The following is a 25461-nucleotide window of genomic DNA, read 5'->3' on the forward strand; positions in this document are numbered from 1 at the left end:
TCTGTCCGGGATGCTTTAAGGTGGATTCCTGCATTGAGCACGGGGTTGGACTCGAGGGCCTTGCAGACCCCTTCCAACTCTGCTATTCTATGAGTCAACATTGTTTATTTGGACTTCCTAAAGGCTTTTGACAGAGTCCCTCACCAAAGTCTCCTAAGCAAACTTGGCAGTCGTGGAATATGAGGAGAGGTCATTTTACGGATCAGTTACTGGCTAAATCACACAAAGCAAAAATTGACTGATTTATTACATTTATATACTGCCCCATAGCTGAAGCTCTCTGGGCAGTTTATGGGAATAAATGATCAATTCTTCCAGTGAAGGATTTCTTGGGACCTATGCTTTTCAACTTGTTTATAAATGATCATGTCCTGCTTGTGCGTTTTCTGGAGGCTGTTCGTTGGCCCCAACGTGACAAGAGTCCTGGACCCTTTGTCAGATCCAGTGCTGAACAATTTATGTTCTTAACTGCTTCCCTCATTAGATAATTTTAAAATAATAATAGTAATTCCAGCTGCTTCATGGAAGTGGATGAACCTCAAAGGTGTTCTGTTTCACCCCGTGCCGTTCATGATTTTATATTTGTGTTTAAAATGTCTGCTATGGTTTATTGCTTTCTAAGTCAGTTCACTGACTGCTTCACTGAAAAGTTTCAAAAATAAATAGAGGTGGAATCATTAGTGATTAAATAAATCCCTTTGGATCTCCAATTATGTTGTTTCCGGAAGGGCTGCTCATTTTTCTCCAGTAAATGTCCTTTGCAGGTCATTTGTGGTACTTAAAATTTAGAATGCAATCCTAGCCATGTTTAGACACCAAAATGTCCTTCAACACTTAGCATTGTCCAATCCACTTGGACCCATAAGGCTTCTTCTTTTTAAAGATGGATAGATTTGCACTCTTTGCACAGTTGGTCCACCCGGGCTACTAGAAATGTTTCAATTGCCATGTTGGAAACCACAACGGATCATTCTTTCTACCTTTTCCAGCAGGTGATGGACAGAATAGTAATTGTTCACAGGAACCATGTCAGATCGCATCGAGAAGAACAAAGCAGGACATAACGAAGGAAGGGATCTTTGAGGATGAAGATGGATCAAGGAGGCAGGAGGAAAATCAAGACGATAATGAGAGGAAGGAAGCCATTTTTGGCCAGGCTGATGGCTTCAGACAACCCCCAATCCAGCAAGAATACCAGAAGGGAAAGAGAAAGTATGAGTGTCCTTCATGTGGAAAAAAGTTCTGTTTGGAATCGAAACTTAACGCACACTGCTCTATTCACACGGGGGAGAAATCATATAAATGCTTGGAGTGTGGAAAGAGCTTCAGTCAGAGAAGAAACCTTGTTATACATGAAAAAATTCATACAGGGCAGAAACCATACAGATGCTTTGAGTGAGGAAAGAGCTTCAGATGCACTTCAGGACTAACTTCGCATCAAAAAAATCCACACTGGAGAAAAACCATATAAATGCATGGCGTGTGGAAAGAGCTTCAGTCATAAGCATAGCTTAACTCAACATCAAAGAATCCATACAGGGGAAAACCCATATACATGTTTGGAGTGTGGAAAGGGCTTCCGTTATAAGTCAGACCTTGGTTCACATAATAGAATTCACACAGGGGACAAACCATACAAGTGCTTGGTCTGTGGAAAAAGTTTCATTCAGAGCTCACACCTTTCTTCCCATCGAAGAATGCATACAGGGGAGAAACCATATAGATGCTTGGATTGTGGAAAGGGCTTTAGTCAGAGCTCACACCTTAATGGGCATCTTAGAATACACACAGGAGAGAAACCTTATACATGCTTGACATGTGGAAAGGGCTTCCATAATCGCATGCATCTTACTTCCCATCAAAGAATCCATACGGGGGAGAAGCCATATAAATGCTTTGAGTGTGGAAAGAGCTTCAGTCAGAGTACAAGCCTTTCTACACATCAAAGAATCCACAGAGTGGAGAAACCGTATTCTTGCTTTGAGTGTGGAAAGAGCTTCAATTGTAGTTCAAGCCTGACTTCTCATCAGAGAATCCACACAGGAGAGAAACCCTATAAATGCTTAAAATGTGAAAATAGCTTTTGGTTTAGCTCAGGCTTCGCATGTCATCAAAGAATGCACAAAGAGGGGGCACCATAAAATGATCAGATCATCTTAAACTCAACCATAATATTTACAGAACTGCAGCTAGAATAAATAAATTCCTGAGATGACTCTTGCTAAAAATAATAATAATCAGAGGACACGCTATTACACATAGTTTGATTATATCGGTCATTATTACTGTGATGTTTTATTTTGAAACGGCTGTTTTGTACAAAGCTTCCATCGGAAACGTGACTTTCATGTTCTGTATGAATCATTCCATTCTGTTTCAATCAATAAAATAATAAAACACAATGAACAATTTCCTAGTCTGTGGAAGGAAAGAGCAAGCCGGAAAGAAGAGAAACATGTTTTCAGGATGCAAAATATGCCTGATGCCCTAGATTACCACAGGAGACAATCATTTTCCAAAATGAAATTCTGCAGATAGATTCTTCTAACAATCCCCTGAGGAAGGCCTTAGAATTAAGGACAGGCCGAAACACGCCAGGCTTCCTGAAAATAAACATTTTGCATTCTGAGAATGTGTTTCTCTTTTTTCTGACTTTCCATCAATGTTTACCTCCTCCTGTTTTGGTCAGAAAATAACAACAAAGAGTCTTGTTGCACCCTGAAGACTAACACATTTACAATGGCACAAACTTTTGTGGCTACTTCCTCAGATGTATGAAATCTTAACCCCGACAGGACAGATCTGTGTGCATATGAGCGGGACTATGGGATGGAGTCTTGTTGTGAGGAATGTTCATTAGAAATCTAGAAGCACCAATGGTCAAAGCCAACGACTGGGATCTCTGCTGTATTCCTCTCTTCTCCCTCCTGCTTTTTTTCATAGAATCATAGAATAGCAGAGTTGGAAGGAGTCTACATGGCCATCGAGTCCAACCCCCTGCTCAATGCAGGAATCCACCCTAAAGCATCCCTGACAGATGCTTGTCCAGCTGCCTCTTGAAGGCCTCTAGTGTGGGAGAGCCCACAACCTCCCTAGGTCACAGGTTCTGTTGTCGTACTGCTCTAACTGTCAGGAAGTTTTTCCTGATGTCCAGCTGGAATCTGGTTCATTTGCCGGCAAGGGACTCTGACCAGCCTCCTCTGGCAAACAGCTTTCAGCATCATCTTCCCATGTGCCGTCTTCTTTCTCATAGAAGAACAATCACTGTAGTGTTATCCTTCCTGACCACAAAGCCAGGGAACAGGGTGAAGAGGGGGCTGTGGAAGAGTTTGGCCAACATTGGCCATGGTGAGATGAGGGGGAAGGAGAGTGACGCTCTTGCGATTTTATGATCGTGAGGTCGTCGCCCTCATTTACACACAGCGACAACGTGTCTGCCATTTTGTTTTTGTTTTTAAAGGAGGCGTGCACGACCCCCCCCCCCAAATGGGGTGGTGTCTGTGCCTGGGTCCTGACTCCTTGTGGTTACTCGCGAGGAGCTGAGACAAACCGTGACGCCTGGCCACATGTTCCGCGGTCTCGGGATCATCCCCCCAAAGCAGTGCTTTGCTATTTCCCCCCAAAAGGTTTATTTCCCTTCCTGGAAAATGCTGGTGCGTGTGCTCACTATTTTACACACACACATTAACACACACATTGAGAAAGTTCTGCTTCTCTGGGAACCAGAGCTCACTTCATCGCCCGTTGGAGGACTCCGAATTGCAGAAGCATCTCCTCCTGCAAGGACACTTCCGGCTCCTGAGCGAACGCGGCCTCTTTGGACAGCGCCCAATGCAAAGAGAAGGGATCGGGGCACCCTAGAGATATGGTCCATAGAGCAGCCCTTCAGCCGGCTCTTACCTGCTGTTCTTAGAGAGCCAGAAGTGACGTCTCTTTGCATTTCATCCCCCCCCCTCTGCTCCTGCGTCTCTGCAAGGCGTGCTGGGAGATCTCCAGCCTCGCGCGTTTCCCGGAGGAAGAACTGAAGCGGGGCAAGTATTCCAGGCGCAATATTTGGGTGAGAGCAGGAGAAAGAGTTTGGGTCGGTGTGTGGGGGGAGAGAACTCCACTTTCCAGCGGGTCTTTTCCATGCAACCAGCTGCAACGTGCGCCCGGACTTGCATTTTTGCATTGCGCGACAACTCCCGGGTCTCCTGCGCAAGGAAAAATCGGAGAAAGCGGTGCAAAGGTCCGGTAGCATCTCTGCTGGAAATTCGAGCTTTGCGCAACCCAGGAGTGAGGCCAGGGGGTCGATGAGAAAGGCCAATCCCCCCCCCCATTTCTTTTTAGCTCCGCCTAAACATTTTTACAAACTCATTAGAAATTTTACCATTTTGTCATTGAAAAACCTGCAGGAGAAATGAACTGCCCCCTTTACTTTGGGGGCGCTTCCCCCCAAAAAGGCTTCCTGTCCTGCTCCGAGCTTGATGCCACCAGGCCTGGGGCAACCGGGGGGGGGGGCTTTGGACGCTGTTTCAAGGGAATAGCCAGGGTCTCCCTCTTTCTGCCTTCCCAAGCCCACCTCTCTGGACGGACCAAGGAAAGGATAAGGGAACAAAGCAATGCATGTTTCAATGGAAAAAAGGACTACAATTCCCAACATCCCCCAGCCAGGAAATGTAGGACGTTTCCCCCTGCTAAACTTGCATCGGATTGTGCCTCAAATGACCCCTGGGTGGGCTCAGGGTCTTTTTGCTGTGGGATGGCATCAGGGCCACCTTCACCTGCCCAAAATGGGGAGAAGGGGGGTTGTTTGGGAGCCTGCAAGGAACCCTTTGGCTTCCTCCTCCTTGCTTAGTGGGGCTGAAAGGCAACACAGAAATCCTCCCCTGTTGTTTCCATGCTTCCAGACAGCCCTGAGTTCCTTTGAGCTCCTCCCAGGGTTGATGCCTGAGCAGAGAAGTCTTGTGAGTTGATCCAAAAGTAGCAAATAACTATTTTATTATTTATTTATTTATTTATTTATTACATTTTTATACCGCCCAATAGCCGAAGCTCTCTATCCAGCTGATCTGAAGGTATTCCTAGCCGTACTTCTTTGGGCCAAGTGATGGAAGCTTTAATGTAGTGTGTTATTTTTCGAAACCTCAAAGATTGACTTGACCGTTATTTTTGATGCCCGTCACCCATTCATTGTGGATGTACATGTTATCTCTTGAGTTAATTTTATTTATTTATTTTATTACATTTATATACCACCCCATTAGCCGAAGTTCTCCGGGCGGTTTACAAACGTTTAAAATGGTCAACATTAAAAAGGTTACAAAACTTAAAAACCATCAGAAACATAAAGACAACAGTATAAAAAACAACAGTATCCACTTAAAAACAACAGTTCTGGGGTCTGTTAAAAAACAAACTTAGCATTGTCAAATGCTGTTAAAATTCCTGGGAGAAGAGAAAAGTCTTGACCTGGATGCTGAATGATAACAGTGTTGGTGCCAGGTCAGCCAGGCAAGTTGTCTTCCCTTTGGTGCAATTGCTACTTTTGACTCATTCATATGTTCAAATTCTTACTTCTTTTTCATTTATTTATTTATTTTGGCATTTGAATGTCATAAGATATCTTACCTTATTTTAAGAGAGGTAGATGAGTATTTTCTCAGTTGTCTTCCCAGTAAGTTCGTTAAAGCAAATTCAGTTATTATCCCTCTTCCCTCCTCATCCCTTTTTCCTTGTGTGTCATGTCTTTTTTAGAATAAGTCTGAGGGCAGGGACCGTCTTCTTTACTGATCAATTGTAAGCTGGTCCGAGAGCCTTTTTGGCTGTGGTGCAGGATAAAAATACTATAAACAAACAAACAAATAAATAAATAACACTCTGACATATTATTTGTCTATTAGACAAATCCCTGAGAAAGGAATTTTTTATTGTTCTTCCCCAGTGTGGAGGTGAGGACTTTGTCTCTTCCCAGTCATCCTTTAGAAAGTAAATATAGTTTGATTTGTTTCAGCAGGCCTTGAATACTGTTTTCGTGAAGGGAGTCTGGGGAACTGAGGGAATAGCGGTGACAGAAGATGAAGCAAAGAAGAGCCCAGCTGAAAAAGAATCAACATGGCTTCCGGAAAAGTAAGAAATGTCACGTTTACCATTCAGAGTTCTTGAGAGCGTCAATAAGCATGTGGACAGGGGTGATCCAGCTGAATATGAGCCAACAGTGTTATGTGGCTGCAACTAAAAGCAAATGCTATTTCGGGCTGCATTAATAGAAGTATAGTTTCCAAATTGTGCGAGGTCCTGGTTCCACTCTATTCGTTGCGTAGAGAAGAGAAGGTTGAGGGGAGACTTGATAGCCCTCTTCAAATACTTAAAAGGTTGTCATACAGAGGAGGGTCAGGATCTCTTCTCGGTCATCCCAGAGTGCAGGACACGGAATAACGGGCTCAAGTTAAAGGAAGCCAGATTCCAGCTGGGCATCAGGAATAACTAACTGATTGTTTGAGTAGTACGACAATGGAAGTAGTGACCTAAGGACAGGGCCTGGCAAAGCTGGTAGTAGGCCTGGTCCGGATGGGAAATGTAGGCTCCATTTCAAACGGCTCATGAAGTATTTTTTAATACTTAATGAGCGGTTCTAAATACATATGAATCTGTTCTAAATACATATGAACTAGAACGATTTATTAAAAATGTAATGCAAGCATTTTTATTGAAGGTGGATATAAGACATCACTTCTTCATATTCAGAAATGCTTTACGTGCTTTTCTTTGGGCAAATTCATCATCAACAACCGAAAAATCAAGCAACTTTGCCAGGGGGACTTAGAGTAGGCCCCCTCAAAATTGTAGTCCCATGCCAACTGGCCCCATTGCCCCCCCCCTCTGCCTGGCCCTGCCGAGGTTGATTGTGGGCTCTCCCACACTAGAGGCCTTCAAGAGGCAGGTGGACAACCATCTGTCAGGGATGCTTTAAGGTGGATTCCTGCACTGAGCTGGAGGTTGGACGCGATGGCCTTAGAGGTCCCTTCCAACTCTGCTATTCTATGAGTCTACATTATTTATTTGGACTTCCTAAAAGCTTTTATCAGAGTCCCTCACCAAAGTCTCCTAAGCAAACTTGGCAGTCATGGAATGTGAGGAGAGGTCATTTTAAGGATCAGTTACTGGCTAAATCACACAAAGTAGAGATTAGGAATAAATGATCAATTCTTCCAGTGAAGGATTTTTTGGGACCAATGCTTTTGAACTTGTTTATAAATGATCATGTCCTGCTTGTGCGTTTTCTGCGGGGCATTTGTTGGCCCCAATGTGAAAAGAGTCCTGGACCCTTTGTCAGACCCAGCGCTGAACAACTTATGTTCTTAACTGCTTCCCTCATTCGAGGATTTTAAAATAATAATAATAATTCCAGCTGCTTCATGGAAGTGGATGAACCTCAAAGGTGTTCTGATTCACCCTCTGCTGAACATTATTTTGTATTCGTGTTTAAAATGTCTGCTGTGGTTTCTCGCTTTCTTAGTCAGTTCACTGACTGCTTCACTGACAAGTTTCAAAATAAATAGAGGTGGAACCATTAGTGATTAAATAAATCCCTTTGGATCTCCAATTATGTTGTCTCTGGAAGGGCTGCTCATTTTTCTCCAGTAAACGTCCTTTGCAGGTCGTTTGTGGTACTTAAAATTTAGGATGCAATGCTAGCCATGTTTAGACACACAAATTCATCATCAACAACCGAAAAATAGAGCAATTTTGCCCAGGGGGACTTAGAGTAGGCCCCCTCAAAATTGTAGTCCCATGCCAACTGGCCCCATTGCCCCCCCCTCTGCCCGGCCCTGCCGAGGTTGATTGTGGGCTCTCCCACACTAGAGGCCTTCAAGAGGCAGGTGGACAACCATCTGTCAGGGATGCTTTAAGGTGGATTCCTGCATTGAGCAGGGGGTTGGACTCGATGGCCTAAGAGGCCCCTTCCAACTCTACTATTCTATGAGTCTACATTGTTTATTTGGACGTCCTAAAGTAGGGTGACCATATGACTGGATTTGCCCGGATTTGCCTGGGTTTTTGTTGGCAAATCCGGAAGGGGAGGGGAAATCCGGATTTTTTTTCAAATCGTAGCTCTAATGGGAATTAACTAAAATGTTTATAACTTCGTCATTTTTTAAGATGAAGGCATGAAATGTGGCGCAATGGTAGCTCTTAGGAAGGGCTTTAGTCATACCAATTTTGAAACAGATCTGTTCATCCATTAATTTTGTAGGAATTTTTTTAAAAATTTAGGTTTTAAATTTATTATTTTTAAAATCATCATTCTTAAAGATAAAGATATGAAACTTTGTACTGTGATAGGATTTAGGTTGAGCTTTAGCCACACCAAATTTGAAACAGATCCATTCATCAATAAATTTTTCAGGAATTTTTTAATAATTGAGGTTTTAAAATTATTATTTTTAAAATCATCATTTTTAAAGATAAAGAGATGAAACTTTGTACCATGATAGGATTTAGGTCGAGCTTTAGCCACACCGAATTTGAATCAGATCTGTTTATCCATTGATTTTTTAGGAATTTTTTTAAAAATGAGGCTTTAAAATTATTTTTTAAACTGTCATTTTTAAAGATAAAGAGCCGTACCAAATTTGAAACAGATCTGGGGGCAGTAGCAAACCCTGTTAACAACAACAGCAACTTGCAATGAGTGAAGATACATTCAGAAAAGATATTTGAGGGAAGGGGAGAATGTAACACACAGACTATAGCAAAAGCTTCAAAGTACAGCAAAACCTACAAAAGTAGGAGTGAGTGAAGTTAATTTCAGATACATTGAATCTCTCACTTGTTCTTTATTTCAGTGATTTTAACATTAAGATGTTATGTAGAACAGATTTTTCTTAAATGTGTGCTGTAAAATCAGACATATGACCAAGGCTATGTTCAGGTGGGCACGCCCCCTTGCTACTGGACATGCCCCCTTGGGAGCGACCATGTTGTCCTCCTTTTTGGTTTCCAAAATATGGTCACCCTATCCTAAAGGCTTTTGACAGAGTCCCTCACCAAAGTCTCCTAAGCAAACTTGGCAGTCATGGAATGTGAGGAGAGGTCATTTTACGGATCAGTTACTGGCTAAATCACACAAAGCAGAGATTAGGAATAAATGATCAATTCTTCCAGTGAAGGATTTTTTGGGACCAATGCTTTTCAACTAGTTTATAAATTATCATTTCCTGCTTGTGTGTTTTCTGCGGGCTGTTGGTTGGCCCCAATGTGAAAAGAGTCTTGGACCCTTTGTCAGATCCAGCGCTGAACAACTTATTTTCTTAACTGCTTCGCTTATTAGATGATTTTATAATAATAATAATTCCAGCTGCTTCATGGAAGTGGATGAACCTCAAAGGTGTTCTATTTCACTCCCTGCTGCTATTTTTTTATATATATTGGTGTTTAAGATGTCTGCTGTGGGTTATTGCTTTCTAAGTCAGTTCACTGACTGCTTCACTGAAAAGTTTCAAAATAAATGGAGGTGGAACCATTAGTGATTAAATAAATCCCTTTGGATCTCCAATTATGTTGTCTTGGGAAGGGCTGCTCATTTTTCTACAGTAAATGTCCTTTGCAGGTCATTTGTGGTACTTAAAATTTAGGATGCAATGCTAGCCATGTTTAGAAACAAAAATGTCCTTCAACTCCCAGCATTTTCCAATCCACTTGGAGCCGTAAGGCTTCTTCTTTTTTAAAGATGGATAGATTTGCACTCTTAGCACAGTTGGTCCACCAGGGCTACTAGAAATGTTTCAATTGCCATGTTGGAAACCACAACAGATCATTCTTTCTACCTGTTCCAGCAGGTGATGGACAGAATAGTAATTGTTCCCAGGAACCATGTCAGATCACATCGAAAATAACAAAGCAGGACAAAACTAAGGAAGGGATCTTTGAGGATGAAGATGGATCAAGGAGGCAGGAGGACAATCAAGATGAGAATGAGAGGAAGGAAGCCATTTTTAGCCAGGCTGATGGCTTCAGGCAACCCTCAATCCAGCAAGAACACCAGAATGGAAAGAGAAAGCATGAGTGTCCTTCATGTGGAAAAATGTTCTGTTTAATATCTAAACTTAAAGCACACTGCTCTATTCACACAGGGGAGAAACCATATAAATGCTTTGAGTGTGGAAAGAGCTTCAGACAAACTTCAGGACTAACTTCACATCAGAAAACCCACACTGGAGAAAAAACATATAAATGCATTGAGTGTGGAAAGAGCTTCCGTCAGAGAGAAAAACTTATTATACATGAAAGAATTCATACAGGGCAGAAACCATATAGATGCTTTGAGTGTGGAAAGAGCTTCAGAGACACTTCAGGACTATCTTCACATCAAAAAATCCACACTGGAGAAAAACCATATAAATGCATGGAGTGTGGAAAGAGCTTCAGTCATAGCCAAAGCCTAACTCAACATCAAAAAGTCCACACTGGAGAAAAACCATATAAATGCATGGAGTGTGGAAAGAGCTTCAGTCATAGACAAAGCCTAACTCAACATCAAAGAATCCATACAGGGGAAAAACCATATACATGTTTGGATTGTGGAAAGGGCTTCTGTAATATGTCAGAACTTCGTTCACATAAGAGAATTCACACAGGCGACAAACCATACAAGTGCTTGGTCTGTGGAAAAAGTTTCAGTCAGAGCTCACACCTTTCTTCCCATCGAAGAATGCATACAGGGGAGAAGCCATATAGATGCTTGGAGTGTGGAAAGGGCTTTAGTCAGAGCTCACACCTTAATAGTCATCTTAGAATCCACACAGGAGAGAAACCTTATACATGCTTGACATGTGGAAAGGGCTTCCATAATCACATGCACCTTACTTCCCATCAAAGGATCCATACAGGGGAGAAGCCATATAAATGCTTTGAGTGTGGAAAGAGCTTCAGACACACTTCAGGACTAAGCTCACATCAAAAAATCCACACTGGAAGAAAACCATATAAATGCATGGAGTGTGGAAAGAGATTCAGTCATAGCCACAACCTAACTCAACATCAAAGAATCCACACAGGAGAGAAACCATATCTTTGCTGTGAGTGTGGAAAGAGTTTCAAGAGTCGTTCAAACCTGACTTCTCATCAGAGAATCCACACAAGAGAGAAACCCTATAAATGCTTAAAATGTGAACAGAGCTTTCGGTTTAGCAAAGGCTTCACATCTCATCAAAGACTGCACAAAGAGGGGACACCATAAAATGATCAGATCATCTTAAAATCAACTATAATATTTCCAGAAATTCAGCTAGAATAAATGAATTCCGGAGATGAAACTTGCTAAAAATAAAAATAAAAAAAATCGGAGGACACGCTATTAAACATAGTTTGATCTTTTGTTTGATTACAATATTTCAGTTCTGATTATATCCTTTATTATTACTGTGATGTTTTGGGGCGGAGCCAGACGCCATGACGGGTAAGATTTCTCCTTAAGAGCTCCCGATCAGGGGGATCTGAAAAGCTAATTATCTCATTTAAAAAGGCATGCGTGAAGGAAGATGATTATGATTGCTAAGAGAGGGTGAAAATCCTGTTTTCGGAAGCAGACTCAGAATAAGGAGGGAGGAAAGCAGCCCGTTCTTTGGCTGTAAACAGACGAAAGGAGGGGGGAGCAAGAAAATGAAACTAACTTTGGAATGCTAGAGCTCTCCCGTCTCCTAGTCTGATAAGCGGTGATTTATACTCCTAATCTGAGAGAAAGGTTTAATTGGCAGTAAATTCACCCTTTAAAAAGCACCGAAGAAGAAAGTGTTTATCTGCGTAGGAAGAGAGATGGTGTGGACTGTAAACGGGACATTGACTGAGAGTTAAAAATAGATCCATGCCGAACGTTAGAAAATTGAAAAAAACAACAACAACCCGGGGAAGGCTTCTTGGCAAAGAGTTCATCCTTCTAATCATAATTTGGCCCGTCTTGAGAAAGTGTCTGCAGAAAAAGTCTCACAAAGTAGTGGAAGCGAAAGTAATGGATCTGTCGAGATGGCGGAGGGATCTGGCACGGTGCCAATTTCAACTGTATTGGAAGAATTGAAGAAGCTGATTCTGGATAGCACTGCAGCATTGAGTAAGAAGATGGATGATAATGAAAAAAACGCAGCAACAAGGATGGGGGTGCTTGCAGATAAGATCGTGCAGAATGACAAAGATATAAAGAAGCTGGATGTGGAAGTAAAAGCACTTGTGAAAAAACAGGATGTCTTTGAAAAAAGTTGTGAGGTGAAATTTCAAGATCAAGAATTAAAGTTGATCCAGCTCCAAGATCAGGATTGTCGTTGTAATGTACGAATTAAACAATTTGTTGAAGAACCAGCAGAGGAGTTGAGAAAAATAGTTTTGAAGTGGTTCAATGATATGATGCCAGATTTGGATATAAAAGACTGTGATATCGAAAGGATCCATAGAGTGGGAGGAGCAAATTATAGAGGATCAACCAGAGACATTCTTGTGAGATTTGGCAGTTACTACAAAAAAGAGCAAGTGATGAAGAAATTGAGGTCTACGGTCATGATTAAATATAAAGGCAAAGCAGTGTAAGTATTCAACAATTTTTGTCAGCAAACACTCCAATGGAGACGCAGCGTTAAGCAAATAACTGAAACGCTAACAAGAAATACAGTGAGATATGCTTGGGGTTACCCCGTTTTTCTAAAGTTTTCCTATGCTGGGGGCCAACACAGAGTAACCTCTTTGGAGCAGGGCAAGGAGCTGCTGAAGAGTTTGGGGTTATTTAAGGATGCAAGTCTTGGAGCTGGAGCTGGGAATGGAGCCAAACCGGGGGCGTCTGGGATGGGGTAAAATGGGGAATGGTTTATGAGATAATAATATGTTAAGCAGTTAAGTATAGAGATCTTGCTGTTAGGGCGGGGCTCTGCCTCCCCCCCTCCCCTAAGTTAGATAATGGCCGGAGTGGTAGACTCACGGGGATATTGGGGGGGGAAGGTAGTGGGGGGGAAGGGGGGTTGGGGGGGATTAATAGGGTGGGAGGGAGGGAGTTGAAGGGGGGTTCAGGGTTTATTTTTTGTTGTTGTGTATGTTTATGAGTTGCAGAGCACACGGGATCAGAAGGAAAATCAAATGGGTGAATATGAATAAGAAAATTAAAGTATCAACGCTTAATGTTAAAGGTCTGGGGGCAGTCGTGAAAAGGAGGAGAATAGAACAAATGTTAAATAAAGAAAGATCTGATATAATTATGATGCAAGAAACACACCAAAAACTTGACGGCGTAAATGAAATTCGGACAAAGTGGTCAGTCTATTATGAAAAGTCATTAGGGACGTCAAAAAAAAAATGGAGTAGCAATTTTGATTTAAAAAAAAAGTGGATTCATATTGAAAACTGTAAAAAAGGATGATAATGGTAGATATCTTATGATAAAGGGGCAAATTGAAAGTGAACAATATACATTAGTTAATGTTTATGCCCCTAATGAGAGAGACAGAGAGTTTTTTATGGATTTATTTAATGAAATAGAGGAGTTTAGGGAAGGATATCTTATTTTAGCTGGGGATTTTAATATGGTAATGGATAATAGAGTGGATAGATCAAACCCCACAAATGTGGAAAAAAGAAATAATATTACTATATTAAATAAACTAGTAAAAGAAAAAGATTATGTAGATTGTTGGCGTTTACTGAATGGATCGAATTCGGGATTTTCTTACTACTCCTCAGTTCATCAGACATACTCTAGAATAGATTATATAATGGTTTCAAAAGAGTTTGCAAGTAAGGTATGTAAAATGGAAATGGGGGTAATAAAGGTAACAGACCATGCATTGCTAAGTTTAGAGTTTACAGTTAAAAAGAATTATAAAGAAGCGTTTAGGTGGAAACTAAACACAAAACTTTTGAAGTATAATAAGGTGGTAGAAAAAATGCAAAGAGAATTGACAGAGTCTTGGGAAATTAATGAGAAGGGAGGAACGTCAAGGGCAGTAGTTTGGGATACCATGAAGGCAGTATCAAGAGGGATATGTATTAGAGAAATGTGTAATTTAAGGAGGCAACAAGTAGCACAGCAGGAACAATTGGAGGAAGAGATTAAGAAAATGGAGAAAGATTATTGGCAATTTAAAAATAAATATAAATTAATAGAAATACAAGCAAAGAAAAAATAATTAGAAAATTTAAATTTAGAGGAGGTTCAAATTTTTTTAATATATATGAAAAGGGAGTATTTTGAAAACAGTAATAGAAATTCTAGATTGCTTTCCAGACTCACACAAAAAGAAAAAGCCAGGAATGGGATAGGGATTTTGAAGGATAAACAAGGGAAGTATTGTCATATAATGAAGGATAAAGTAAAGATTTTTCAGGAGTTTTATCAAGAATTGTATAAGGGAAAGGATATTCAAAAACAAAAGTTGGAAGCTTATATAGAAAAGTATATAAAGAAGAGAATAAAAATAGAGCATAAAGAGTTAATGGAAAAGGTAATAAGGAGAAGTAGAAGTAGTAATTGAGAATTTGAAGCTGGGTAAATCACCAGGGGTAGATGGTCTAGGCCCAGAATATTATAAGGTTTTTAAAAGAATTTTAGTACCAAAATTATTGAATTTGTATAATTCCATATTGGAAGGGGAAAGAACACCAGAATCATGGGAACATTCATTAATAATTTTAATACCAAAACCAGATAAAGATTTGACTGTCCCTGATTCATATAGACCTATTTCATTAATAAACCAAGATGCTAAGATTTTTTCAACTATTTTAGCAAGGCGGTTGAATAAATTTATAGAGGAATATATAGGGGAGGACCAATGTGGATTTGTAGCAGGTAGACAGATGTCTAATTTAGAGGGAAGAGTATTAAATGTAATACAGGTGATAAATAAGTCTAGGGTTAAAGCGGGAATTCTGGCACTGGATATTTTTAAGGCTTTTGATTGTTTGAGCTGGCAAGCTTTAAAGATGGTTTTAAATAAAATGGGGTTTGGAAATAAATTTAAAGCTATAATAGAACAGTTATACTCTCAAAATACAGCCGTAGTGGTAGTGAATGATGGTGTGACAGATAGGATACGACTAGCCAGAGGGACAAGGCAAGGATGACCGCTCTCACCAGTCCTATTTGTAATGGTAATGGAATTATTGGCGAATGCAATACGAGAAGATGAGGAGATTGAAGGAATAGGTAGTATGAAAGAAATTAAATTGTATATAGAATCATAGAATAGCAGAGTTGGAAGGGGCCTACAAGGCCATCGAGTCCAACCCCCTGCTCAATGCAGGAATCCACCCTAAAGCATCCCTGACAGATGGTTGTCCAGCTGCCTCTTGAATGCCTCTAGTGTGGGAGAGCCCACAACCTCCCTAGGTAGCTGATTCCATTGTCGCACTGCTCTAACAGTCAGGAAGTTTTTCCTGATGTCCAGCCGGAATCTGGCTTCCTTTAACTTGAGCCCGTTATTCCGTGTCCTGCACTCTGGGAGGATCAAGAAGAGATCCTGGCCCTCCTCTGTGTGACAACCTTTTAAGTATTTGAAGAGTGCTATCATGTCTCCCCTCAATCTTCTCTTCTCCAGGCTAAACATGCCCAGTTCTTTCAGTCTCTCTTCATAGGGCTTTGTTTCTAGACCTCTGATCATCCTCGTTGCCCTCTTCTGAACACGCTCCAGCTTGTCTGCATCCTTCTTGAATTGTGGAGCCCAGAACTGGACGCAATACTCTAGATGAGGCCTAACCAGGGCCGAATAGAGAGGAACCAGTACCTCACGTGATTTGGAAGCTATACTTCTATTAATGCAGCCCAAAATAGCATTTGCCTTTCTTGCAGCCATATCGCACTGTTGGCTCATATTCAGCTTGTGATCTACAACAATTCCAAGATCTTTCTCGTTTGTAGTATTGCTGAGCCAAGTGTCCCCCATCTTGTAACTGTGCGTTTGGTTTCTATTCCCTAAATGTAGAACTTGGCATTTATCCCTATTAAATTTCATTCTGTTGTTTTCAGCCCAGCACTCCAGCCTATCAAGATCACTTTGAAGTTTGCTTCTGTCTTCCAGGGTATTAGCTATCCCACCCAATTTTGTGTCATCTGCAAATTTGATCAGCGTTCCCTGCACCTCCTCGTCCAAATCATTAATAAAAATGTTGAAGAGCACTGGGCCCAGGACTGAGCCCTGCGGCACCCCACTCGTTGCCTCTCCCCAGTTTGAGAAGGTTCCATTGATAAGTACTCTTTGAGTCCGATTCTGTAGCCAACTGTGGATCCACCTAATAGTTGTTCCATCTAGCCCACTTTTAGCTAGTTTGTGAATCAGAATGTCATGTGGTACTTTGTCAAAAGCTTTGCTGAAGTCAAGATATATGACGTCCACAGCATTCCCACAGTCCACAAGGGAGGTTATCCTATCAAAAAATGAGATCAAATTAGTCTGACAGGATTTGTTCCTGACAAATCCATGTTGGCTTCTAGTAATCACTGCATTGGTTTCAAGGTGTTTACAGATTGTCTTCTTTATAATCTGCTCCAGAATTTTCCCAGGGATGGATGTCAGACTGACTGGTCTGTAGTTCCCAGGTTCCTCCTTTTTGCCCTTTTTGAAGATAGGGACAACGTTAGCCCTCCTCCAGTCATCCGGCACCTCACCCGTCTTCCATGATTTTGCAAAGATAATAGACAAAGGTTCTGAGAGTTCTTCCGCTAGCTCCTTCATTACTCTTGGATGCAGTTCATCGGGCCCTGGAGATTTGAACTCATTCAAGGAAATTAGGTGTTCTTTGACCATTTGTTTATCAATCTCAAACTGCAATCCTGCCCCCTCAACTTCTGCTTCACTTTTTCCAGGGGGGTCATAGACCCGCTTTTGGGAGAAGACCGAGGCAAAGTAGGAATTGAGCACTTCAGCCTTTTCTTTGTCATCTGTTATCAATTTGCCATCCTCATTAAGCAGCTGAACCACCATTTCTTTCCTCTGTCTTTTACTACTCACGTATCTGAAGAAAGCCTTTTTATTGCTTTTAGCATCCCTCGCTAATCTCAGCTCATTCACAGCTTTAGCCTTCCTGACGCCATTTCGGCACTTCTGCGCCACTTGTCTGTACTCTTCTTTTGTAGCCTGGCCTTCCTTCCACTTCCTATATGTATCCCTTTTTGTTTTCAGTTCATCAATAAGCTTTTTGTGGAGCCACATTGGTTTCCTCTGTTGTCTTCTATCTTTTCTCCTTGTTGGAATTGTTTGTAACTGTGCCTTTAAAATTTCATTTTTTAAATACTCCCACCCATCCTGCACTCCTTTTCTCTTTAGGCTCCCTTGCCACGGGACCTTACTTATTATAGTTCTGAGTTTATTAAAATCAGCTTTCCTAAAATCCAGAGTACGTGTATGGCTATGCTCGACTTTTGTCTCCTTCATAATCAAGAATTCAAGTATGACGTGGTCACTTTCCCCCAGAGTTCCCGTAACTGCCACTTTATCCACTAAGTCATCCCTATTGGTCAATAACAAGTCAAGGATTGCCGATCCTCTAGTTCCTTCCACCACTTTCTGTAGGAGAAAGTTATCACCCATACATGTCAGGAATTTCTTGGAAGGGCCGCTTTTGGCAGTAATGGTCTCCCAACAGATATCAGGGTAATTGAAGTCCCCCATCACTACTACATCACACTTCCTTGAAACACTGGTAATTTGTTTCTCAAAAGTTTCGTCCTCGTCTTCTCCTTGATTGGATGGTCGGTAGTAGACTCCGATTATCATATTCTTTTTATTCCTAGCCCCATTTATTTTAATCCAGACGCTCTCGACGGGGCTCCCAATCTCATCCGCCTGTATTTCTGTGCAGGGATAGGTATTTTTAACATATAGTGCAACTCCACCTCCCTTTCTATTTCTTCTGTTCTTTTTGAACAAGTTATATCCTTCAATTGCTATATGTTTGCAGATGACACGTTGTTGACGGTAAAAAATCCAATGGTACAAAGAAATATGGGATGTAGCTATTAATGATAAGTTGACTTGTAATATTAAATGGAGGAAAGGTATAACCAAAATAAATGAGTTTGAAGGAATTTGGAAACAGTTCCTAATATTTGTGTTTTCTAGGGGAAGTGGGAAACCGCCAGCGGAAGAAAGCATGAGATTTTGGAAGCAGGAATAGATCCCGAGGTGGGGGGGGGGCACTTATATGTTAAGAATGGTTATATTGTATGATAGGATAGGTAATAGATAATATTTACTCAATATATATGTATTCAACATTTATTAAAATGTATGTAGTATGTTGTGTTGTTGTTCTTTTGTAAGATGTTTATTTTGTGTTTTAAAATAAAAATGTATAAAAAAAAATTACTGTGATGTTTTATCTTGAAATGGCTATTGTGTACAAAGCTTTCATTGGAAAAGTGACTTTCATGTTCTGTATAAATCATTCCATTCTGTTTTAATCAATAAAATAATAAAACACAATCAACAATTTCCTAGTCTGTGAAAGAAAAGAACATGTCGGGAAGAAGAGAAACATGTTTTCAGGAAACAAAATATGCCTGAGGCCCTAGATTACCACAGGAGACAAGATGAAATTCTGCAGATAGTTTCTTCTAACAATGCTTTGAGGAAGGCCTTAGAATTAAGAACAGGCCGAAACACGCCAGGTTTCCTGAAAATAAACATTTTGCATTCTGAGAACATGTTTCTCTTTTTTCTGACCTTCCATCGATATTTACCTCCTCCTGTTTCGGTCAAAAAAGAACAACAAAGAGTCCTGTTGCACACTGAAGACTAACACATTTACAATGGCACAAACTTTAGTGGCTACTTCCTCAGATGTATGAAATCTTAACCCCTACTCAACAGATCTATATCCATGTGGGTGGGACCACAGGATGGAGGCTTGGAGTGAGGAATCTTCATTAGAAATCTAGAAGCACCAATGGTCAAAGCCAACGACTGGGATCTCTGCTGTATTCCTCTCTTCTCCCTCCTGCTTTTTTCACAGAATCATAGAACAGCAGAGTTGGAAGGGGCCTTCAAGGCCATGGAGTCCAACCCCCTGCTCAATGCAGGAATCCACCCTAAAGCATCTCTTTCAGATGGTTGTCCAGCTGCCTCTTGAAGGCCTCTAGTGTGGGAGAGCCCACCACCTCCCTAGGTCACTGGTTCCATTGTCGCACTGCTCTAACAGTCAGGAAGTTTTTCCTGATGTCCAGCTGTCTTCTGGTTCATTTGCCTGCTAGGAGCTCTGACTGGTCCCCTATGGCAAACAGCCTTCAGCATCATCTTCCCAAGTGCCGCCTTCTTTCTCATGGAAGAACAATCACTGTTGTGTTGGCCTTCCTAGCCAAAAAGCCAGGGAACTGGGTGAAGAGGGGGCTGTGGAAGAGTTTGGCCAACATTGGCCATGGCAAGACGAGGGGGTAGGAGGGGAGATCATCGCCCTCATTTACACGTAGCGATGACGTGTCTGCCATTCTGTTTTTGTTTTTAAAGGAGAAGGAGTGTACGACACACACCCAAATGAGGGGGTCTGTGCCTGGTTCCAGGCTCCTTGTGGTTACTCGCGAGGAGCTGAGAAAAACCGTGGCTCCCGGCCAAACGTTCCGCGGTCTTGGGATCATCCCCCCAAAGCAGTGCTTTGCTATTTTCCCCCAAAAGGTTTATTATTTCCCTTCCTGGAAAATGCTGGTGCGTGTGCTCACTATTTCACACACACAGAGAGACACACAAAAACACTTGTTAAAAAGTCCTGCTACTCTGGGAACCAGAGCTCAGTTCATCGCCCGTTGGAGGACTCCGAATGGCAGAAGCGTCTCCTCCTGCAGCGACACTTCCGGCTCCTGAGCGAACGCGGCCTCTTTGGACAGCGCCCAATGCAAAGAGAAGGGACCGGGGCACCCTAGAGATATGGTCCATAGAGCAGCCCTGAAGTCGGCTCTACCTGCTGTTCTTAGAGAGCCAGAAGTGACGTCTCTTTGCAATTCATCCACGCCCCCTCCTCTGCACCTGGATCTCTGCAAGGCGTGCTGGGAGATCGCCCGCCTCGCGTGTTTCCCGGGGAAAGAGCTGAAGCGGGGCAAGTATTCCAAGCGCAACATTTGGGTGAGAGCAGGAGAAAGAGTGGGGGTCTGTGTGTTTGTGTGTGGGGGGAGAGAACCCCCCTTCCCGGCGGGTCTTTTCCATGCAACCAGCTACAACGTGCACCCTTTCTTGCATTTTTGCATTGCGCGACCACGCCAGGGTCTCCTGCGCAAGGAAAAATCGGACAAAGCGGTGCAAAGATCCGGTTGCATCTCTGCAGGAAATTCGAGCTTTGCGCAACACAGGAGTGAGGCCGGGAGGTCGATGAGAAGGTCCAAGTCCCCCCCCCCCCCCAATTTCTTTTTAGCTCCGACTAAACATTTTTACAAACTCATTAGGAAATTTTCCCATTTTTCCCTTGAAAAATCTGCAGGTGAAATGAACTGCCTCCTTTACTTTGAGGGCGCCTCCAACCCCCCAAAAAGGCTTCCTGTCCTGCTCCGAGCTTGATGCCACCAGGCCTGGGGCAAGGAGGGGTCTTTGGGCGCAGTTCCAAAGGAATAGCCAGGGTCTCCCTCTTTCTGCCTTCCCAAGCCCACCTCTCTGGACGTACCATGGAAAGGATAAGGGAACAAAGCAATACATGTTTGTATGGAAAAAAGTACTACAATTCCCAACATCCTCCAGCCAGGAATTGTAGGACGTTTCCCCCTGTTAAATTTGCATCGGATTGTGCCTTAAATGACCCCTCGGTGGGTTCAGGGTCTTTTTGCTGTGGGACGGCATCAGGGCCACTTTACCTGCCCAAAATGGGGAGAAGGGGGGGCGTGTTTTGGAAGCCTGCAAGGAACCCTTTGGCTTCCTCCTCCTTGCTTAGTGGGGCTGAAAGGCAACAGCAAAACCTCCCCTGTTGTTTCCATGCTTCCAGACAGCCCTGAGTTCCTTTGAGCTCCTCCCAGGGTTGATGCCTGAGCAGAGAAGTCTTGTGAGTTGATCCAAATGTAGCAAATCACTATCCAGCTGATCTGAAGGTATTTCTGGGCCTACATCTTTGGGCCAAGTGATGGGAGCTTTAATGTAGCATGTTATTTTTGTAAACCTCAAAGATCAACTTGACCATTATTTTTGATGCTCATCACCCAGAATTCATTGTGGATGTACATGTTATCTCTTGAGTTTATTTTATTTATTTTATTACATTTATATACCACCCCATTAGCCGAAGCTCTCCGGGCGGTTTACAAAAGTTTAAAATGGTCCACATTAAAAAGGTTACAAAATTTAAAAACCATCAGAAACATAAAGACAACAGTATAAAAACAATAGTATCCACTTAAAAACAACAGTTCTGGGGTCTGTTAAAAAACAAACTTAGTGTTCTTAAATGTTGTTAAAATGCCTGGGAGAAGAGAAAAGTCTTGACCTGGCGCCTGAAAGATAACCGTGTTGGTGCCACGTGAGCCAGGCAAGTTGTCTTCCCTTTGGTACAATTGCTACTTCTTACCCATTCGTATGTTCAAATTCTTAATTCTTTTCATTTATTCATTTATTTTGGCATTTGCATGTCATATGATATCTTACCGTATTTTAAGAGAGGTAGATGAGTATTTTCTCAATTGTCTTCCCAGTAAATCCATTAAAGCAAATTCAGTTACTGATCAATTGTAAGCCGCTCTGAGAGCCTTTTTGGCTGAAGTTCAGGATAAAAATACTATAAATAAATAAATAAATAAATAAATAACACTCTGACATATTATTTGTCCATTAGACAAATCCCTGAGACAGGAATTGCTTAGGTTTCTTCCCCAGTGTGGAGGTGAGAACTTTGTCTCTTCCCATTCATCCTTTAGAAAGTAAATATAGTTTGATTTGTTTCAGCTGGCCTTGAATGCTGTTTTCGGGAAGGGAATCTGGGGAACTGAGGCAAATAGTGGTGACAGAAGATGAAGCAAAGAAGATCCCGGCTGAAAAAGAATCAACTTGGCCTCCGGAAAAGTAAGACATGTCATGTTTACCATTCAGAGTCCTTGAGAGTGTCAATAAGCATGTGGCCAGGGGTGATCCAGCTGAATATGAGCCAACAGTGTGATGTGGCTGCAAAAAAATGCAAATGCTATTTTGTGACGCATTAATAGAAGTATAGTTTCCAAATCGCGCGATGTACTGGTTCCTCTCTATTCAGCCCTGGTTAGGCCTCATCTAGACTATTGCGTCCAGTTCTGGGCTCCACAATTCAAGACGGATGCAGACAAGCTGGAGTGTGTTCAGAGGAGGGCAACCAGGATGTTCAGGGGTCTGGAAACAAAGTGAAACAACTGGGCATGTTTAGTGTGGAGAAGAGAAGCTTGAGGGGAGACATGAGAGCACTCTTCAAATACTTGAAAGGCTGTCATACAGAGGAGGGTCAGCATCTCTTCTCCATCCTCCCAGAGTGCAGGACATGGAATAACGGGCTCAAGTTAAAGGAAGCCAGAGTCCGGCTGGACATCAGGAAAAACTTCCTGATTGTTAGAGTAGTACGACAACAGAATTAGGGACCTAGGGACCTAAGCTTTTCTTTGGGCAAATTCATCACCAACAACTTAAAAATCAAGCAACTTTGCCCAGGGGGACTTAGAGTAGGCCCCCTCAAAATTATAGGCCCATGCCAACTGGCCCCACTGCCCCCTCCTCTGCCCAGCCCTGCCGAGGTTCGTTGTGGGCTCTCCTACCCTAGAGGCCTTCAAGAGGTAGCTGGACAACCATCTGTGAGGGATGCTTTAAGGTGGATTCCTGCATTGAGCAGAGGATTGCACTTGATGGACTTAGCGGCCCCTTCTAACTCTACTATCCTATGAGTCTACATTGTTTATTTGGACTTCCTAAAGGGTTTTGACAGAGTCCCTCACCAAAGTCTCCTAAGCAAACTTGACAGTCATGGAATGTGAGGGGAGGTCATTTTAAGGATCAGTTACTGGCTAAATCACACAAAGCAGAGATTAGGAATGAATGATCAATTCTTCCAGTGAAGGATTTCTTGGGACCAATGCTTTTGAACTTGTTTATAAATGATCATGTCCTGCTTGTGCGTTTTCTGTGGGCTTTGGTTGGCCCCAATGTGAAAAGAGTCCTGGACCCTTTGTCAGATCCAGAGTTGAACAACTTATGTTGTTAACTGCTGTCCTCAATAAATGATTTTAAAATAATAATAATAATAATAATAATAATGATGATTCCAGCTGCTTCATGGAAGTGGATGAACCTCAAAGGTGTTCTGTTTCACCTCCTGCTGTTCATTATTTTATATTGGTGTTTAAAATGTCTGCTGTGGTTTATTGCTTTCTTACTCAGTTCACTGACTGCTTCGCTGAAAAGTTTCGAAATAAATAGAGGTGGAACCATTAGTGATTAAATAAATCCCTTTGGATCTCCAATTATGTTGTTTCCAGAAGGGCTGCTTATTTTTCTCCAGTAAACGTCCTTTGCAGGTCATTTGTGGTACTTAAAATTTAGGATGCAATCCTAGCCATGTTTAGACAAAAAAAATGTTCTGCAACTCCAAGCATTTTCCATTCCATTTGGAGCTGTAATGCTTCTTTTTTTTCAAAGATGGATAGATTTGCACTCTTAGCACAGTTGGTTCCACCACGGCTACTAGAAATGTTTCACTTGCCATGTTGGAAACCAAAACTTGTCATTCTTTCTATCTGTTCCAGCAGGTGATGGACAGAATTGTGATCATTCCCAGGAACCATGTCAGATCGCATCGAGAAGAACAAAGCAGGACAAAATGAAGGAAGGAACCTTTGAGGATGAAGATGGATCAAGGAGGCAGGAGGGCAATCAAGACAATAATGAGAAGAAGGAAGCCATTTTTAGCCAGGCTGATGTCTTCAGACAGCCCCCAATCCAGCAAGAACAGCAGAAGGGAAAGAGAAAGTATGAGTGTCCTTCATGTGGAAAAATGTTCTGTTTCAAATCGAAACTTAACGCACACTTCTCTATTCACACGGGGGAGAAACCATATAAATGCTTTGAGTGTGGAAAGAGCTTCAGACAAACTTCAGGACTAACTTCACATAAAAAAATCCACACTGGAGAAAAACCATATAAATGCATGGAGTGTGGAAAGAGCTTCAGTCAGAGAAGAAAACTCATTATACATGAAAGAATTCATACAGAGCAGAAACCATACAGATGCTTTGAGTGTGGAAAGAGCTTCAGACACACTTCAGGACTAACTTCACATCAAAAAACCCACACTGGTGAAAAACCATATAAATGCATGGAGTGTGGAAAGAGCTTCAGTCATAGCCAAAGCCTAACTCAACATCAAAGAATCCATACAGGGGAAAAACCATATACATGTTTGGAATGTGGGAAGAAATTCAGTTTCAGGGTAGGCTTCGTTTTACATAAGAGAATTCACACAGGGGACAAACCATACAAGTGCTTGGTCTGTGGAAAAAGTTTCAGTCAGAGCTCACACCTTTCTTCCCATCGAAGAATGCATACAGGGGAGAAGCCATATAGATGCTTGGATTGTGGAAAGGGCTTTAGTCAGAGCTCACACCTTACTGTGCATCTCAGAATCCACACAGGAGAGAAACCTTATACATGCTTGACATGTGGAAAGAGCTTCAGTTATCACACGTATCTTACTTACCATCAAAGAATCCATACTGGGGAGAAGCCATATAAATGCTTTGAGTGTGGAAAGGGCTTCAGTCAGAGTACAAGCCTTTCTACACATCAAAGAATCCATACAGGGGAGAAGCCGTATCCTTGCTTTGAGTGTGGGAAGAGCTTCAGACAGAGTACAAGCCTTTCTACACATCAAAGAATCCACACAGGAGAGAAACCATATCCTTGCTTTGAGTGTGGAAAGAGCTTCAATTGTAGTTCAAGCCTGACTTCTCATCAGAAAACCCACACAGGGGAGAAACCCTATAAATGCTTAAAATGTGAAAAGAGCTTTCGGTTTAGCTCAGGCTTAGTATATCATCAAACAATGCACAAAGAGGGGGCACCATAAAATGATGAGATCATCTTAAAATCAACCATAATATTTTCAGAAATTCAGCTAGAATAAATGAATTCCTGAGATGAATCTTGCTAAAAAATAAATAAATAAATCAGAGGACACGCTATTACACATCGTTTGATCTTTTGTTTGATTACAATATTTCAGTTCTGATTATAACCTTCATTATCACTGTGATGTTTTATTTTGAAATGGCTATTGTGTACAAAGCTTCCATTTGAAACATGACTTTCATCTTCTGTATAAATCATTGCATTCTTTTTCAATCAATAAAATAATAAGCACAATCAACAATTTCCTAGTCTGTGGAAGGAAAGAGCAAGTCGGAAAGAAGAGAAACATGTTTTCAGGACGGAAAATATGCCTGAGGCTCTGGATTACCTCAGGAGACAATCATTTTACAAGATGAAATTCTGCAGATCGTTTCTTCTAACAATCCCCTGAGGAAGGCCT

General features: G+C 41.8%; 1 protein-coding gene across 1 annotated transcript; it reads left to right on the forward strand.

Annotated features, from left to right (window-relative positions):
* The first annotated feature begins 1446 nt into the window (after positions 1-1446).
* Positions 1447-24999, forward strand: LOC134395792 (zinc finger protein 721-like). The gene is made up of 3 exons (XM_063121953.1): positions 1447-2004; positions 10329-11113; positions 23968-24999. Exons 1-3 carry the CDS (start codon positions 1476-1478, stop codon positions 24997-24999), a joined length of 2346 nt encoding a protein of 781 aa, XP_062978023.1. The 5' UTR covers positions 1447-1475.
* Positions 25000-25461: the final 462 nt, after the last annotated feature.

The sequence above is a fragment of the Elgaria multicarinata genome, chromosome 3 (genome assembly GCF_023053635.1).
Source record: "Elgaria multicarinata webbii isolate HBS135686 ecotype San Diego chromosome 3, rElgMul1.1.pri, whole genome shotgun sequence".
Taxonomy (NCBI): domain Eukaryota; kingdom Metazoa; phylum Chordata; class Lepidosauria; order Squamata; family Anguidae; genus Elgaria; species Elgaria multicarinata.

Bases quoted from the DNA above. Each gene is read 5' to 3' on its own strand.
- LOC134395792 (XM_063121953.1), top strand. From the start codon at position 1,476: ATGGCGTGTGGAAAGAGCTTCAGTCATAAGCATAGCTTAACTCAACAT. The intron at 2,005-10,328 runs GTAGTTCAAGCC...AGAGCTTCAGAG, and splicing joins GTGTGGAAAGAGCTTCAATT to ACACTTCAGGACTATCTTCA. The intron at 11,114-23,967 runs ATCCACACAAGA...GCACACTTCTCT, and splicing joins ACCTGACTTCTCATCAGAGA to ATTCACACGGGGGAGAAACC.